This window comes from Lissotriton helveticus, chromosome 2_1 (genome assembly GCF_964261635.1).
Source record: "Lissotriton helveticus chromosome 2_1, aLisHel1.1, whole genome shotgun sequence".
Taxonomy (NCBI): domain Eukaryota; kingdom Metazoa; phylum Chordata; class Amphibia; order Caudata; family Salamandridae; genus Lissotriton; species Lissotriton helveticus.
This window is the reverse complement of record NC_136059.1, coordinates 280,324,011-280,342,065: the sequence shown is the minus strand read 5'-3', so window position 1 is coordinate 280,342,065 and position 18,055 is coordinate 280,324,011. Positions and strand designations below refer to the sequence as shown.

General features: G+C 45.9%; 1 protein-coding gene across 4 annotated transcripts in view; it reads left to right on the top strand.

Moving 5' to 3' along the window:
- The first annotated feature begins 2,549 nt into the window (after positions 1–2,549).
- Positions 2,550–18,055, top strand: part of MBD2 (methyl-CpG binding domain protein 2) — a 525,750-nt gene continuing 510,244 nt past the window's right edge. For 2 of the 4 annotated variants that reach the window (XM_078674814.1, XM_078674816.1), the window contains exon 1: positions 2,563–2,770. In XM_078674814.1, coding sequence (XP_078530940.1) covers positions 2,676–2,770 — 95 coding nt within the window. In that variant the 5' untranslated portion in view covers positions 2,563–2,675. Of the gene's footprint in view, positions 2,771–18,055 lie in introns of all 4 variants that reach the window. The other 2 variants (XM_078674813.1, XM_078674815.1) reach the window with 2 other exon arrangements.

The following is an 18,055-nucleotide window of genomic DNA, read 5'->3' as shown; positions in this document are numbered from 1 at the left end:
CCTAGGCGGCACTCTTTATTTTATTTGATGTTACCATCATTAAAGATTAATTCCACCTTCATTTTTCTCGCTCATGGAGCCTCCTGGCCCACACCTACCATGAAATTTCAGATCCGTGATGATTGACATTCACGGTTCCCTGCCCCTTCCTCCTTTGTCCTGATGAAGACCCCAGCCTAAGGTTACATTGCCTCCTAGAATTAGAGGGGTCGAAATGTTGACGACCATTCTTTCTGCCTCGAACCAACCATATTGATGAATTGACACAAATGGTTATCTTTGATGGCATGTAATGTAATGTCTTGAAACATTCATGTATAAAGTGTGGTTGAACTTATAAGCCAACACGTTCTGTAATCATTGTATGAATCAGGTCATTTTGACCAGCACTATCTCCCTATTTTCCCAAGAACCCACACACCCTCCCTGCACTTATACCTTTCCCTACCTGTGGCACTGCTGCTGTTTGGTCATTTGTAAATTAATGAACCTTTTGTGTGATTTCATTAACCCCTTCCATGCTCATGACGAGCTCAGCCCGTCATGGCATGTACCTCTCAGGTGCTCATGACGAGCTGAGCTCGTCATAACCACACCCGTTTTCGTTGCAGTCCAGCACAGCAGGGGAAACTCCCAAGCAGCGATGAGGCCAAATTGTGAACCATATAATGTTTATTGATTCATTGTGAGTATATAACATTGAATCCCTATTGCCTTTACTTTTCCTTTTGAAGTCTCCACTGTGTCTCTCTGTCTTCCTAAATGGTTCCACACTGGGACCCCCTATATCTTTACCGACCATCTAATTACAGCCGCACCCGAGTATTTAACAGGTCTTTAAAAGACCATTTACTTGTAAATTAGGCTTTTGTTGTGTTTTCACCCCTTCTTTCAGTCACTATGTCTGTGGTTGGAAGAATTAGCAACCCCAGAAATATTTTTCAGCCCCCCCCCCCCCAAAATTTGGCTCTAGTTGCCCGCCTGTGTGTAGCCGTTTACAGCGCGTGGGCCCCTATAGTGTTTATTTTAAAAACGCTTGTAATGATAATCCCAGCTGAAGAGGCGGCATTTAAGAGAGTCATATTTTGGCTGCATGTGTTTATGCAGCATAGGGTCCTGTGTATACTTGAGCTCAAATGCCTGGACTTCTGGCGGTGCAAGGCTCTCACAGATGAAGTGGAGGACTTGCAGATTGCGTGAACATATCCTTTCACGTACCACCCTAACATACAATAACATTCCTACCGCGCCTACAATCTCGAGCGGGCAGATTCGAAGCCCAATTAAAGGAGGCATTGCTGTTGGCAGCTTCAAGTGACAGTGACACCAGATCGGTAAATCTGTAGATTTACAAATAATGCAGTGCTTACTGCTTCGGGTTTAAGGTTTCAACGTACAGTAAAAAGGCAGGTGTTATTTTTCCTTTTATACATTAACAAAACAGTGTCTTGAGAATATGAGTACATATTCAGCCCTGGCAAAACCATAATGTAATGGATATATTGAGTATACTGTCTGTCGCTTGCACCTTTCACATGCAATAAATAACAGTTGTCGTTGTTCGTATTATTTTATCACATAGGTAACACAGAATCTCTAATAGCATATTTAATTATTGTTTAGTGCCTCTGGCATGTATCGGCATTCTCCTCCTTGATATATGCATTATGATAGCAGCAGAGAGTGCACTTTGTTGCTGAGAACTGCAGTTATGCACTCTGTCTCTCAGTTAGTGTTCTTTCATTTCTGGTGTTTTGTAGCAGTTTTAAGACCTTGGACTTTCTCGCTGCTCAAATGCATGCAATTTCTGGTATCTATGTGTTTCCCTCGTCTTCATTGCTTGATTTTGCCTGCGAGAAAGTGTCACGCATAGTTGTTGAAATGCCACTCATAATTACATTGAAGTTATGAAAATGTCACACATAGCAATCTGAAACCTTGGCAGCTATGCTTCATTCGTTTTGATCCTATTAAAATCTGTCTCAATCACACTTCCGAATTACAACAAAAAATGCTACATTTTAGGTTTTCTAACTACTGAATGTCTACAGTTCATTTACAGCTATTTGCAAACACCAACCCCCAATGTAAGAAAAAACAAGTAAGCAGCAATTTGTCATATGAGACAAGCTGACATTTGACCTTTATCTTTGAATCGCAACAAACGTGACAAGAAAGCAACTTTATTGATTGGACTTTCGCGATTTACTAAAAATCGGCTCGCACTCCCAATCACAGTTTGGGAAACACTAGTTTAATTCCATCTCCGACTGATAAATCGTTGCCACTCGACCGCCCAGCTCTTTACTAACCTAAAAATACAGATCTAGTAAGTAGGAAAAGCACATGGACGTCCCACCGAACAACCCCGCCCTGAAGATGCCACAATGAGAACAGCCGTGTCTTACATTTTATTTTGTTGCCTAACAAGATACATAAAATAAAATAAAATGTCTCCCTCTAACGTGGCTGAGAAGTTCCCGGTACTACTTTGCGTGGTGCGTCCTAGTCAGCGGAGGGATTATGAACTGTTTGCGCGCGGCGCCGTCGGCGTCACGCGCCGGACTGGGGTGGGCGGGGCCAGGCCTTTGTTGGAGGTACGGCTGTGACAGCTCTGAGCCCGGCAAAGCCCCAGTGCACGGGGCAGGAGGCAAGGGGGTCCTGGAAGCGCCAGCATGGACTGCCCTGCGCTGCCCCCCGGGTGGAAGAAGGAGGAGGTGATCCGCAAGTCCGGGCTCAGCGCCGGCAAGAGCGATGTCTACTACTTCAGGTAGGGAAGGCATGGATGGATGAGGAAACGAGAGGGATATTGGAGTGAGGACTGGGACATGAGGGGTGGGCTGTGCATGAAGTGGAATAGTGGGACAGTGAGGCGATGAAAAGCGGGGCAGAGGAGGGAAATTAGAAGTGAGGGAGGAAAAGTGTGCTGGGGTGAGAAGATGGCGTAATTTAAGGCTTGGCGAGGAGTTATAAACCGGGATACTAGTTAGGGAGGAGAGTGAGAGGGACAGGAAATGAAGAAACTGTAAAGATGCAAAGGTTTTAGGGACCGCGAATTGAGAAAGGTGTGAAGGAATAACCTGCTTTGAGGGGCCTGGGGTGTGGTGAAGGGTACGGAGGAGTGGTGGAAGATAACCGGAAAGAGGAGGTGGTGCAGGATGGTAATTAAAACATTTACAGCACAAACATTGAATGAAGTCAGGAGGGGTAAATGCGTGGAGGGGGAATTAACTACCAGAAATAAAGGACTACGTGGAGGGAGGGGCAAGAGGTGAACGGCCATGGGGCAGTTGAAAGGTGGCATGAGAAAGACATGGACATAAGAAGAATACCACGAGAGAGGTCTGAGCAGTACCACCAGAGGGAGGGGAGAGGGTTGCTTAATTTTATTTATTTATTTATTTTCAAAGTTTTATATAGCGCGAACAAGATCTTTGCAGATATCAGAGCGCTTTACAGAAAACAAGGGCTAGGGGAAACAAGAGGGTGCTTAAACAAACTATTGGGTACAATATAGTAGTCGGTAGTAAGAGAATAGCCAAATAGGATAGTAATCAGATAAAAACAATGCAAAAAGGATAGCAGTCAGATAAAAAAATACAAAGTAGGATAGCAGTCAGATAAAAACATAATACAAAAAGATCAGAAAAACCAGTAATACAAAAAAAAAAGCAGTCTTCGGTCCAGTAAATGTAGAGATCAGGTGAATTTAGCCATAAGGATGGCTTTTACTGACCTCCCAAATCTCAAACCATACAAGATGATTGAAAGCTATTGCACTCACTGAAGGAAAAAATGTGTATATTAAGATATTGGAAAACACAACAATGACCTACACATTATGAATGGATTATTGAAATGTATAAAGTAGCAGCATTTGAAAAGGAAAATACTACTAACCCGTATGCATCTGTTCTTGGCATGTAGAGTTGTATACTTTGGCATAGATCGCCATCTGGTGTTGGGCTCAGATGTTTGCAATTTGTTAGTCACGAGATAGGTGACTCCCCCGTTATGGTGACAGTGCGCATGGGCATCGATTCAACCCCCAGATTGTTTTTCGCTATGAAGGGTAAAGATAGTTAGTAGGAAAGTAGAAAAGGATGTCCATGTGCAATGTATCCAAGTAAGATAATACTACAACAGATAAAAGGTACCCTGGGAGGGGGGTGGGTGTATACGGCTCTACATGCCAAGAACAGATGCATACTGGTAAGTAGCATTTTCCGTTTGAGGCAATAAGAGCTGTAGATGGGATGCGATAGCTATCAGGAAGGCTACCTTTCAAGTAAAGAATTATAACTCACATTTGTTTGGAGGTTTAAATGGGGGACCCATGAGCCTGGTAAGGACAATATTGAGGTTCCAGGATGGGGAAGGTGGAATTATTCTTTTAAGTCCTTCCATAAATTCTTTGCTAGCAGGAACTCGAAATAAAGACAAGTAGTATCTATTTTGAAGGCAAGCGGCTATTGCAGCTAGATGTAGCTGTATAGACGTATATGCCAAATTACATTGTTGTAGATGCAAGAGATAACATAAGGATTTGAATGGAAGCATCTAGTAGGTCGATTGTTATTTTTACAATAAACAAAATCGCTTCCATTTGGCTGCATAGCATGCTCTTGTGGTAGGATGTCTAGCCTTTGAGGACATTCATATAATCAGGTAGGAGATTCAAGTAGCCACTCTAGGACCTCAGGAGCCAGATCGCAAGATTGAGTTGATTGGGATCTGGATGTCTTGGAGGGCCCATGTTGAAGCAACTTGGATCATTGTGAGGGAATGCGGTTTGAGTTTCCGAACCAGTAACTGAATGAGCAAGAGAGGCGGAAAAGCATAAGCAAGTTTCCCTGACCAGTTCACCCATAGCGCATTGCCTCTAGACAATGGTATATGTTTGGCACATCTTTGTACCATAGACATGAACTGAACACGTGCACTGTAACCGACCCACACAGGTAGAAAACACCTCGTGATTCTTGCAGATTGGATGATAAACTTGCAGTCTTGGTGTCCTTGAGACCAAAATCTGACGTTTGATGGGGAAGTTTATATATAAACTATGTGCAAGCTTTATATTCCTTCCCCCTTCTTTTAACACCAGCATACAACCCCTTTTGAAATAATGTAGACCTGATTAAAACTTCGTTTTACAACTGTTTTGTAGTTTTTGCGTGGGTCGCCCCTTTCGCACAGGCAGTGTATTGACTTTGGAGTAGAAAAATATCACAAATTGCTTTAAAAAAACTCGAGGGGCAGCGTCTCCACGGCCCATCTGTGTCTGGCGTCAAATGTTTCTTGGATTTACCCATTTTTAAAGTAACAGTAGGGTTACTCATCCGCAGGGCGAGTGATTGCCATTCAGCTAGTCGCGACGTGTTTGCGGGCCTTATAAACGCTGGTACCAGAAATGTGACATTAAAATCATTGAGTCAGGCTGGAGTTGATCGCAGAGGGGTCCCCTGGTGCCAGTTTAAACTGGCAGCACAGGGACAGGAGGCTGCAGTTTGGCAGGAGAAAGATGCTCACACTAAAGAAATACAGTAAATTGACTTCTGCACCGTTGTTCACCTGAAAATTAAGATACGAAGTAGCTTGTATGTAAATTCTTACCCAAGTAGACACAGCTTTAGCAGCCTATGGATAAATGCTAGCCAGATTTCAGCTTGTATAGCAAAATAAAGTTACCAGACCAATCTGGTCTTTACTTTTTAAAACGGCGATATTTCAATTTATTACAATTATTGCATACCTAATACTCGGTAGGCAAGGTGTATTTGCCTGACTCCAAGTGGCTACCCAGCGCTTCCGGTGAGAGGCCGGATACGTGGACTGATAGTCAAGTTGTCAGGCACTGTCCTGACGCGTGCCTGATTCGTTCCATGCCAACCTTTCCAGGGGTAGCCAGACATGTTCCCTGTCTGGTTTCAGTGTCAAGTTTGATTGTGACTGGACTGTGAGCTAACCTTACCGGCGTTTCAAGTTTCATTCCAATCAGCAATACAGTGTAACATTCTTCATAGGCGTGGCAAGGAGGACAATTGTTTCGAAACTGAACTTGAGAAGTGCATAACGTGATACATATGTATGTAACTTTTTTGCACAACTGTCTTTCCTGACTTTAGTAGTATACTGGCTTTTTTTTGTTAGTAGAATATCGGGTCCTGTGCAGTATACAAATTCGCACAAGGAAGGAGGTCAGTTCCAGGTCATTGACTCCCCCTCCTCATAGCTCCAGACTGGGAGGCGACAGACATTCCTGCAGTTTGGTTGAACAGCCACACTGATTCCATGGCGAGTGTTCTAGTACAACTCAGGAGGCCTGAAGCCAGCATCATATGTGTGATATTAATCCTGTTTCTGTTAAGGGTCGTCCTTTAACTTAGTCGGCCGCAGAGAACTCTAACCTCCACTTGTGCCTTCTTAAGCGTCTTTAATATTTCTTTTTTGTTTTAGGAAGGGGAAGAGTTAAGAATTGTAGGTATTGCTAGCTGAAGTTTTCTTTCTTGGCACACAACTGCTAGGAACTTTTATTTCAACTGGAGTATACCAAGCTGATTGTACTGGGTTTCATCAACCATATGTGCTCTATTAAGGCTGTTCGGGGCACATGAGCGTTGTCGCCTAAGCCTCCCCTCCACTTTTGTTATGTGAAACCCTGTCTCTTTTGTCATTCCAGTTTAATGTATCTTGACTAGACAAGTGGCCTTCAAGGCCACTCGTTGTGCAGACCTTCCATTTTGTACCTCCTGAGTCGGAGTGTAACTTAACGCAGCGCAAACCTACCACCCAGACATTGGTGTGTAGTACAAAATAGGGTTTTACAGTTGATTGGGAGGAGGGCTATCATACAGCATCACTCCTGGGTTTACAATAGAGAAGTAATGGTGCTGCGATGAGTCTTGCAGACATGGTGGGAGAAGAAGCAAGGTAATTGGTCAAGTCACTGGTGAGTGTGTGGAGTGGGACGTGTGAGCTCTTCACGGCATGATATATAATATAAAGTGTTCTGCCATTAAGGCCATTCTTCTGTGAGGGTTTCTCTGTTTCGTAGACTCTGAATTTCTCATTGCAGAGTTAGTTAATTCAAGACACCATTCCTATAGATTCTATACTACTCCTTCAGAGTTTTCTGGATCTACTATAGAAACATTGATAATTAAACACTTATTTGAGCAAGAGTTAAAAAGTATCTTGCAATTTGAGATATTACCTTAATAGCAATAGTTACACTAATCCTTATCAAACTTCTAAAGTACTTGGATTGTCCTTTTGGCTAAGAAACCGAACACAGATTTACTAGAAGGCAGACTTCTGTGTTTAGGGAGCTAGGCTTCAGAACTCCGTTTTTTAGCTCATCACAACAGAGGTCTGTCATCTTTATCAGAAACTAGTGAATATTTTCATTAGCTTCACAAGTGGCGCATGGTAATTCTGTTAGGTACCATGTTGGTCGGCTCACTAGAAAGGGACGGACTTGTATCCATATTCGGGTGGAGAGAGGCGTGGGCAAATGGTACTAAGCTTGTTTTTGAACTGCAGACCAGGACAGTGAGTAGTCTGTAGATATTCCAAAGAAATGTAAAGGCTGTTGGTGATGTAGAGCCTCTGAGCATTCATAGATCGTCTGTACCAACATCATATTGATAAACGGGAGTCCCTTATCCATTCATGTTCATTTCAGTCCAAAGTTTGAAATATGTTTCCAAAATCTTGCTGTAATAATGCAAATATGCAGTACCAAAATTGGGCAGTAGTATGTGTCATCTTTCTTTATTCGGGTGCAAATGTGTCCATAAAAGACACAGAAATATAAACATACCATATAACAGAATACACAGCATTATAAAAACCAACATTGCACATCATTAAAACATCAACTTTTAATACAGTATACATTGATAAAACTCTGAAAATCTACGGTTATTCACATTTTCGCACTAAAAGAAGCCTCATAGGTGCCGGCTATTCAGAGATCAATCCTGGAAAGCCTAGATATGTATGCTGTCCACCAAAAGCTTATCATGTAGAGAGCATAGGAATTTGGTAACAACTGTAAGTGCAAAATTGCCACTCTAGCCTGCCTAAACTTCAGGCTCTCTAACATGGGCCAGAGGAATCGTTTTCTTGGCAATGAGAACAATTTGCACAATAAAACAAGGTGAAACATATCCTGTGGAGATCTGAGATCACAGCCACAGGGGCCCCTTTGAGATAAGGGACAACATCCATCCGGGAATGCTAAAAGATGGTGGAGTTGATTGAACCTAAACGTGTCATTAAAAATATTTCATGGGCGTTGGTTAGGGCTAAAATATATGGTTCAGTGCCCAACACAGACTTCAAAATTGCATAAACCCTCACTGTGGGTTTACTGAGCTCAATATGTTCACGCTGCACAGCAGAACATTTATAGTGTAAGTCTTTTGTGATGTTGACATCCCTGGGGCTCAAAGTGACATGTGCAAAAAAATATCTGGCCTACCTATAGCCTGAAAACACTCCTTTACGTATCGTATCCATGGAATTTTATTGCCATGTTCCAAAGCCAAACAAACAGATAGGATAAAGCGGTTTAAACCCTTGTCCTCACAAGTCTATAACTTTATCCAACACAGTAAGGGTTTGATTGCCAGTTGGTCTGCCCAGTAATGAATCCCTAACTCATGCACGGACCAAGCTGGCATGCCTTTGGGAGCTAGCAGGATCTGGCACAGAAACATATTTCCCCCCCCTTGTAACCTGTGAGAGGGAACATACCCCGCCCCCCCCCCCCCCCAATCTCACTGCCCTATAAAACTTTTACAATTACTTTGGACTAATACAGTTTTAAAATGACCTCTGGTGCCCATGAGCCCAGTCTATTAGCAAAGCTGGTATTAGACCCACCGATGTGTTCAACTCGCTCGGCTTCCCTTCTAGGAGGGCACTCCATTGTAGGCGGTCGTCGAATAACTCTCCTAGGTAAGGAAATACCGTGACCTTAGCGAGAATATGGTGACCAGCTTTAAAGCTTTTCGTAAGGAGCCCCACCAGCAACTAATAGATAGGGCTTAGTTCATTTACAGACCAGTCCAGCCTGTCGATTAAAGGCGACTAAGCTGTCTATTAAAACCTGCAAGCCCTGGGCCGTCTGGGCCTTAAGGACTGCATCATCGACATAAAGTAAAACTGGTAGGGCTCTCCTACCCACTGTAGGTGAATCCGATTGAAGTACCAAAAGGGCCGCCTCAAGACCATTAATGTAGACCGAGAATAAAAATGGAGCTAAAATACAAATTTGGCGCATCCCATGTACAATTAAAATGACTTGTAAGGGTCCCCTCGTGTGAATATCTTGCTGTCGTCTGGGCATGAAATAAATGAACGATGCCAGGATCCACTCCCAGAGAAATTAAAATGTCCCATAGATTGGTCCGATTAACTTGATCGAAAGGGGGCGTAAGGTGCATGAAGGCCAAATACGAGGCACCTGGTTGTGCTGATGTGTATTTAGCTGTCAAAAGATAAAGATTAAGACATTGATCGGTGGTTGACATGCCTTCTCGGAAATCAAATTTGTCATCCGATTAATATCTGGTTGTCTGTGGCCCACAAAGATAATCTAGATAAAAGGACCTGCCCCAACACCTTTACTACCGCATCAATAAGGGAAATCGGGCAAAAAGATTGCAGGGTATCTTTATCCCCTTTTAAAAAAATCAGTACTATTGTAGCAGTGGACCATGAGGGCAACGTCCCCTTTAAGGTCGCCGTATTTAAGACTTGGGTCAATATAGAGACCCAGGCCTCCATGTTATCACGTACAAGGCCCGGAGGTATTCCGTTGGGGCCTTATTTAGCGATAGCATCTCAATACTAGTGTACCTCTTCCAGAGAGAAGCTAATGGGGGTGACAACCAGACTGAAGGGTGTCTCTACACATGGCTCCACCTGAAAGTCTGCATTATATACCTTTTCAAAATGAGATCCACTGGTCTGGCATAATGTGATGGCACACGGTCGGTCGTACTTGATCAGCAAAGCAAGGGCTATTAATAATCTTACAAAATAGGGTTGAGTCCCACAATTCTGCCGCTTTAATTGGGTCCTCACCTGCCTGCTTTTGTAACTGGTGCCTGCGCTCTTTAGACGTCTCTTTATAAAGGCGCCAGCACAAAGTCACTCTATCTTTCTCCCGGTACACCTGTTTCAGGGCTACCTTTAACCTTCTCAATGCCTGCGAGCACTTGCGGTCGAACCATGATGGGGAAGCCTGGCCACGCTTCGCTATCTGTGTGGTTAAAAGGGCAGAAACTACCTGGGTGTTGGAGGAAAACGAACTTGGATTTCCTTGCTCGATATATGGGGATCCAAACATAAACCTATCTCATGCAGCCAGGAAGAGAGAGAGCTCGGATTGCAGGCCTTTGCATCTGTACACGCCCAGCATAGGCTCCTACCCTGATCAGTTGGTGTTAGGAGTGCTTGAGACTTTCGGGGACCCATTGAATATATTATCCACCCCCATCAACAAGAGTGTCAGTGTATTAAGATCGCTGAATGGGTTGTGTTCTAAATTAAAAGAACCAGGAACCATGCCCAAGGGAGCTGACACAAATATAAAATCTATGATAGTAGCAGAACCCCTGCCTTTAAAGGACGGTGGCAATTGTACGATAGGCCCGAAGTACCAGTGGTATAAAGTGTGTACCAAGTTATGAGTGAGTAAAAAACTGTTTTACTCCTCCCCTTCCGTGCTATGCTCCATGTGCAGATCCTCTAAATGCGGGCAAGGCTGTACGATGGATTGCTTCTTTACAAAAGACGGGCACAGGCGACTGTTACAATCGCCCACTAAAATAAGTTTGTGTGCTCAAAACCCTCCTCCTTTATGGCGTCTAAGGCACAATTTAGGGCGTTTGAATTGGGCGGACAGCCCTCACCATCCCCCAAACTCCCCCCTTGCGTTGTAAAAGTTCATTATAACAATTGAGGACGTTCTGCCCATGTGCAATTTTATACCCTGAAACACCTGCGCCTCCCACTGTAAAATCTGTAACTCCTTACATAATTCTAGTTCAACAAACGTGATGAGACCCCCACTAGCTCTTCCCATACTGAAGTCTTCAGCTGGGCAGAAAATAGTTTTGCACCCTTCCAAAAAAAAGTTATTCTTTGTCTCCCAGGTTTCCTGTAAACATATGATTTTGTATGACCTGATGTACGATAGCCATCTGTCATCGGAAAACTTGGAGGACAGAGCTGCCACGTTCCAGGAGATCAGACTAAGATCTCTACCGGGATTTAGGTTAGTCCCACCAATGTGAGCTAATAGAGGGGGAGACATGGTGCCTCACCTGGGGATTGGGGTTGCCCCTTGGATGCGCATTTGGAAGAGGGTCTAATAAAATCTCATTCCAGCTTGATACTAGCGGGGCACTGACTACCTCTACTCAATGGCACGAGGGGCCTAGTTGTTTTGGCGACTGCATGTGTCCCTTCAGTCTCTTGAAGTCAATCCAGCTCATTTAGGTCTGCTAGGGAAGCATAAGAATTTGTAAGCAGCAAAGGCTGCCCCATATACCTCCTTGATTAAGCCTGCCCCCCTACAAGGTTCCTCATCGGAGGTCTATAAGTAAAAAACTGCGAGAGTAATGTAATACATGAACCTGGGGAAAATTATTTAGTTGCTCCAAAGAGGATGTTCCGTGCTAACTCTAGGTATCGTGCTGAGATGAAAATGCAATCTGCCTCAAAGATTTTCCTTGAGGGGCCTATCCAGGCCACCCTCCGTGCCATCAATATGTCATGGTAATCCCTGACGGAAAACCCGGAGTGCTGTGCTAGCCAGTGCAAGGCTTTATTAATCAATTGACTGGTGTATTTCTCTTAGTTAACAGCTAAGCCAGATACCCCCAACAGGATCACAGTGTAGGGTGCGCATGCGGGGGGAGGTCAATCACTGGGAGCTGTGAGTCCTTGGGTGGGTGGGGGGGTCATCTACTGCGCCTAAGGCCCAGGTGGGACGGGTCAGAAGGGGCACATGCCTCCCTCAGAGCCCCATCTATTGGGCTTGTGAACCATATCCTGGGCCAGTACACCCTTGGGCTTTGGGGAGGCGTTAGCAGGCGGGAGGCCACTGCTGCTCGGGGGCTTACAAGAAGGTACAGTATCAACTAACTGGGGACACACTAACAATTAGTTAGATGGAAGTTTAGCCAAGGCAGTTAAAACAATGTCCACTTTGTTTCCCCAACTCCCTAGAGGCTGACTCAAACTTGTCCAGTCTGATCATGAGTGGGGATAAAAGGTCAGCAAGTGTCGCCAGTAAAGCTGAGGCCAGCTGGTTCAGCAATTCCTCCACATTGGGCCTGGTTGCAGCGCTCGCCTGTTCCTAACATGTGGCCGCAGAAGCTTCCTTCACCCTCTTAATCTTTTGCTGCTGTTTGGGAGCTGGAGGGTTCATCACATCAGTAGGTGGAGTAGACAGGAGAAGGGGGACCACAGACCTGGAGGCTAAAGGCTCTGGAGAGTTTGATCCAATGATACCGTGATTAAGGGCAATTGGTAAGGGTCTAGGGGAGGGACACCCAGGAATCAATAGTGGGGTAGGTGAAAGACACAACCCCGAACTTCATGTGTCAACTGAGCCGCATCTTGGCCTGATCTATCGCCTTATTGATAACTCGCAGCCTTAGCCAGGAATGTCAATCGTAAGGCGCGGCTGCCCTGAAGGAGTCACTAGCTGGGCTTTCCTTTTTAGGTCTCGACTATTCTATCCCGCAGAGATAAATAGACGAGAGTAATGTACTTGAAACAAACTCTCTTTGTACCACTTATGGCGGCCAAAAGTGGTACAAAAGGGGGTGGTGACTGATTTGCATATAGCCATGTCTGAACAGGGGTGGCAGAGTGGGCTAAAGAACGGTGATGGGTCAAACCCAGATCTTTTGACTGGGTGTGAGTGTTTGATTGGTTGAGATGCTCCGTCCATCACCGCCCCCTTTTGTACCGCTTTTGGCCGCCATAAGTGTGGCAGGGTATGCTCAGACGTGAGTCCCTTGCTCACTTTGCCACTGGATTCAAGCAAGCCGGGCTGAAGACGGCTGCAATGCCAGAAACCGGTCCTCGGAAGCTTGTTTCCGGTCCAGGGAAGGCATGGCTTGGCAGTTCGGGCTGGACTGTTCCCATGAGGCACAGGGTCAGACTGATTTGCATATAGCCATGTCTGAACTGGGCTGGCAGAGAGGGCTAAAGAACGGTGATGGGTCAAACCCAGATCTTTTGACTGGGTGTGAGTGTTTGATTGGTTCAGATGCTCCGTCCATCACCACCCCCTTTTGTACCACGTACAAACAGCAGCTGTGCACTCGTATAACTCCGTTAGCAAAACTCGGAGGACAGGACATGTGCATGCGTGTATGGCACGCGGCTCATTAACACACCCCCTTCTTCCTCGCACACGTACAGCAGCGTTAACCACTAAAAACACAAAAAAAAGTAACCATTTTGGGATACCTTTTAGATATATATACAGACGTGTCCTGCGCACACCATCATCACACTTCCTGCTCGCTCGCTCCCTAGCTCTGTGCCATATGTTATGGTTCAGCTACATAGCTGCCAAGGTATCGGATTCCTATATGTGACATCTTAATTTCAGTGTAATTATCGGTGACATTTCAAGGACTATCAGTGACACTTTCTCGTAAGCAAACTCAAGCAGTGAAAATTGAGGAAACATAACTATCAGAAATTAAACCCATGTGAACAACAAGGAACTCTAATACGAGTCACATCATAAGCCACAACCTGTATTACTTTTGCGGAGCACGTCTGCATTAATTACTCATTATTTGAAATTCACATACTCCACAGACAAGGACTACACATTGGCTTTGTGCGTGCGAGCTTGCTTCTTTGCATGCAAGTCTTGCAGCTCGTGGGGAACTTTTGGTAGGTAAATAACAAAACTTTACCTAAGAAACATCTTTGTTATTTTGAAGTTAAGTCGAACCTATCTCGTCCAGGGATGCCGGGCGCACATTAGTGTGTCTGTTATGTTAATTGCTGCCGTTCCTTTGTCTCTCTCTTAATGGGGACAATGCAGACAGGGAGGTCTTTTACAGTCTACTTGTCTTTCGGAGCTGTTGGGGGTGGGTAGGTCTCCTAGTGTCTCGTTGTCGTTCTGTAGGCTCATCCACTCCCTGCCACGTTCGGAGAATCATTAGCCTGTTTGTGGGGACTGTTAATGATTTTACTTGGGCTTGGTGTGTCTTTTTAGGTCGAGCTATTATATAGCTCGAACATATTCCGACTTGAAAGTAAGCCTTGCACACCACCAGGCTCTGAAGCGCGACGCTTCGCCAGTGCGCTTGGCCTCACTCACACCCCATATGCTCGTTCCCTCCCACTCGCTAACTCCCCTGCCCCCTCGCCCCCATCCAACTTGTTTTTTTCACCGTTGTTGAACAGGCTCCTGCTGGGAGTGGGCTGGCTGGTGCGACAGCTGCTGTTTATGCAGCAAATGTATCCTCTGCCCAACCCCCAGGGCTTCAGTCCGCTTCTGCTAGCTCTGGCCTAGCTGGTGTTAAGGCACAGTCGATTGAACGCGTTAAATGTGATGCCCCTTTACGTCTGACGCCCGCTGCACCGGACAATCATGTAATCGGTCCCCTTTCTTCAGTCTTCGGCAACATTTGATAATAATAAAAAAAAAAGGACTTTGTCATTGCTTTTCCTATGATACATTAAAGTAAATACTCTGGATTCAAAGTCAGCCACAGCTGTCAGCGTTGCGATCCATGTTATGCTCTTAAAGCACAACCTACATAACATCAACAGGCATTTAGTGAAAGGGGTGAGTCAGGATTCACAGTTGGCGCATCTTGTTGCATTCTCTTTTGTGACCCTCCCGTGGGCTGCCACTTTGGTTGTCACTGACTAAAAATAAAGTTTGCCAACTAAAGAAGTTACTGTTATCCGAGCAGCACTCTTCATAGCTATTTTGTATGTATGCTCGGGGTTCACAGAAGCAGTACAGCAAGCAGAGGGTGTAAACCTACATAATGTTTGGTTTTATTGGTCATGCATCGTCCGATACCGTGGGCTCAGAGTTAATTTTATTAGAACCTAATGAATCTGTTCTCCTACACTGATAGGTCAGTGCCTGGCAGGCGTCCTCGTAGTATTCTGGTGACATTTTTATTTTACAAAGCCACAGCATTACTGAGCGCCACAGCACCCCTCAGCGCCACAGCACCCCTCAGCGCCACAGCACCCCTCAGCGCCACAGCACCCCTCAGCGCCACAGCACCCCTCAGCGCCACAGCACCCCTCAGCGCCACAGCACCCCTCAACGCCACAGCACCCCTCAACGCCACAGCACCCCTCAACGCCACAGCACCCCTCAACGCCACAGCACCCCTCAACGCCACAGCACCACTCAACGCCACAGCACCACTCAACGCCACAGCACCACTCAACATCACTCAAGGCCACAGCACCCCTCAGCGCCACAGCACCCCTCAGCGCCACAGCACCCCTCAGCGCCACAGCACCCCTCAGCGCCACAGCACCCCTCAGCGCCACTGCACCCCTCAGCCCCACTGCACCCCTCAACGCCACTGCACCCCTCAACGCCACTGCACCCCTCAACGCCACTGCACCCCTCAACGCCACTGCACCCCTCAACGCCACTGCACCCCTCAGCCCCACTGCACCCCTCAACGCCACTACACCCCTCAACGCCACTGCACCCCTCAACGCCACTGCACCCCTCAACGCCACTGCACCCCTCAACGCCACAGCACCCCTCAACGCCACAGCACCACTCAACGCCACAGCACCACTCAACGCCACAGCACCACTCAACATCACTCAAGGCCACAGCACCCCTCAGCGCCACAGCACCCCTCAGCGCCACAGCACCCCTCAGCGCCACAGCACCCCTCAGCGCCACAGCACCCCTCAGCCCCACTGCACCCCTCAGCCCCACTGCACCCCTCAACGCCACTGCACCCCTCAACGCCACTGCACCCCTCAACGCCACTGCACCCCTCAACGCCACTGCACCCCTCAACGCCACTGCACCCCTCAACGCCACTGCACCCCTCAACGCCACTGCACCCCTCAACGCCACTGCACCCCTCAATGCCACTGCACCCCTCAATGCCACTGCACCCCTCAATGCCACTGCACCCCTCAATGCCACTGCACCCCTCAACGCCACTGCACCACTCAATGCCACAGCACCACTGAAGGCCACATTGTCACTCAGCACCACTGAAGGCCACAGCATCACTCAGCACCACTGAAGGCCACAGCATCACTCAGCACCACTGAAGGCCACAGCATCACTCAGCACCACTGAAGGCCACAGCATCACTCAGCACCACTGAAGGCCACAGCATCACTCAGCACCACTGAAGGTCACAGCATCACTCAGCACCACTGAAGGCCCCAGCATCACTCAGCACCACTGAAGGCCCCAGCATCACTCTGTGCAACCATTCAACAACAACTGATTCTAATAGGTTATCTCAATGTTTCAAGCTTTATTACAAATATCACAAAAAGATGTTAATATTTCACTGCTGTTCTTGGATTTTCATCACAATAAAATACAATGAACATAATCTTACCAAAAGTTATTTACAAACGTTTAAGCTATTGCCATTATAAATTACAATAACTTTTATTTAAGTAAAAAAAGACGGTACAGATGCCGACCGTCCTCTGATGCTCTCCCTCCTTCCTGATGAAGACCCCAACATGAGGCGTGAAGCAACCCTTTAGCGTAATCAGGGGTCGAAACGTAGAACTACGCTTTTTTTTTGCCTCACACCATAGGATTCAAATATGAGATTGTTTCTCGCCCTATATGTGTGATGAACTTTGGGAACCTTTGCTTACTGATCTGATTGTAAAGGTTTTTTCAATTGCAACATGATGCCATAAAGATGTCACTACACCTTTACCGTGTCCCCCTCACTTCACTCACCCCTCCCCCTTTCACCGAGAGCACTCTTTCGAATTTATGAATGTAATGATTCTACAATTACATGGTTATGTTTGTTATCTCTTCAAAATGAAATATTGGCTGCAATTTGATTGAAACTTTGCATGAATAAATGCCAATGAACTTGAAATGATTAGTTTAATTTTGTGAAGAACGTATTCTAAAGTAATTCACATTTAAGTCATTGATTGTGTGTCCGACCATATAACTGGTTTTCTAAATGTTTTTTGAGACTTTCTAACTCGGACCGACCCTATTTTTGTACTGTACCTTGCAGCTAGGCTTACCTCTGACTGCAAGCGATTCGACCACATCTCCCCTACCCTTAAAATCCTAAATGGCTCCCCATTGAAGGTAGATCCACGTACAAAACAGCCTGCATTACACACAAAATTCTCCATCAGAATACACCGACCTACCTCGCTAACAAACTCACAAAAGCCGGTTGCTCCCGTTCCTTGAGAAGCACAAACACCTTCCTTCTTATACCCCCCCTTCAAAAAAAGAAAACCACCCAGTCTCGGTCCTTTTCCGGCAACGCTCCATGCATTTGGAATGCCCTTCCAACTGACCTTCGTTGCAACCCTTCCTACCCTTGCTTCAAAAAAGAACTCAAACTACATCTCCTCAATAAATATTGGGGAACATAATCCATATCTGCTATCTTCCACTGGCCACTTCTGTCCGACCTCAGATACATCTGCCTCCCTTCTTTTCAGCCTTACTTCGCCCTTCCTCCTCGTCACTACCACCTCCCTGTTTACCACCTTCACTCCACCCTGCACCCCCCCCTTCCCTTGTCCTCCGTCTGCCCTCATTTCTGCCCCTACAGCTCTCGTCCTTACAAACCCAATTCTGACCACCAACCTCCCTATCCTCCTCTGCAATTTTCAATGTATGCCTGGTTATTTTTGATTATCACATCTCCCACTTTTCGGTGTTCTTATTTCCCATATTTATCATTTTGAAATATGTATGGCGGAGACTTATATGTTGTTTATACTCATTTATGCTATGTATGACCCATGTCTTACTGACCTTCTTGTCTCA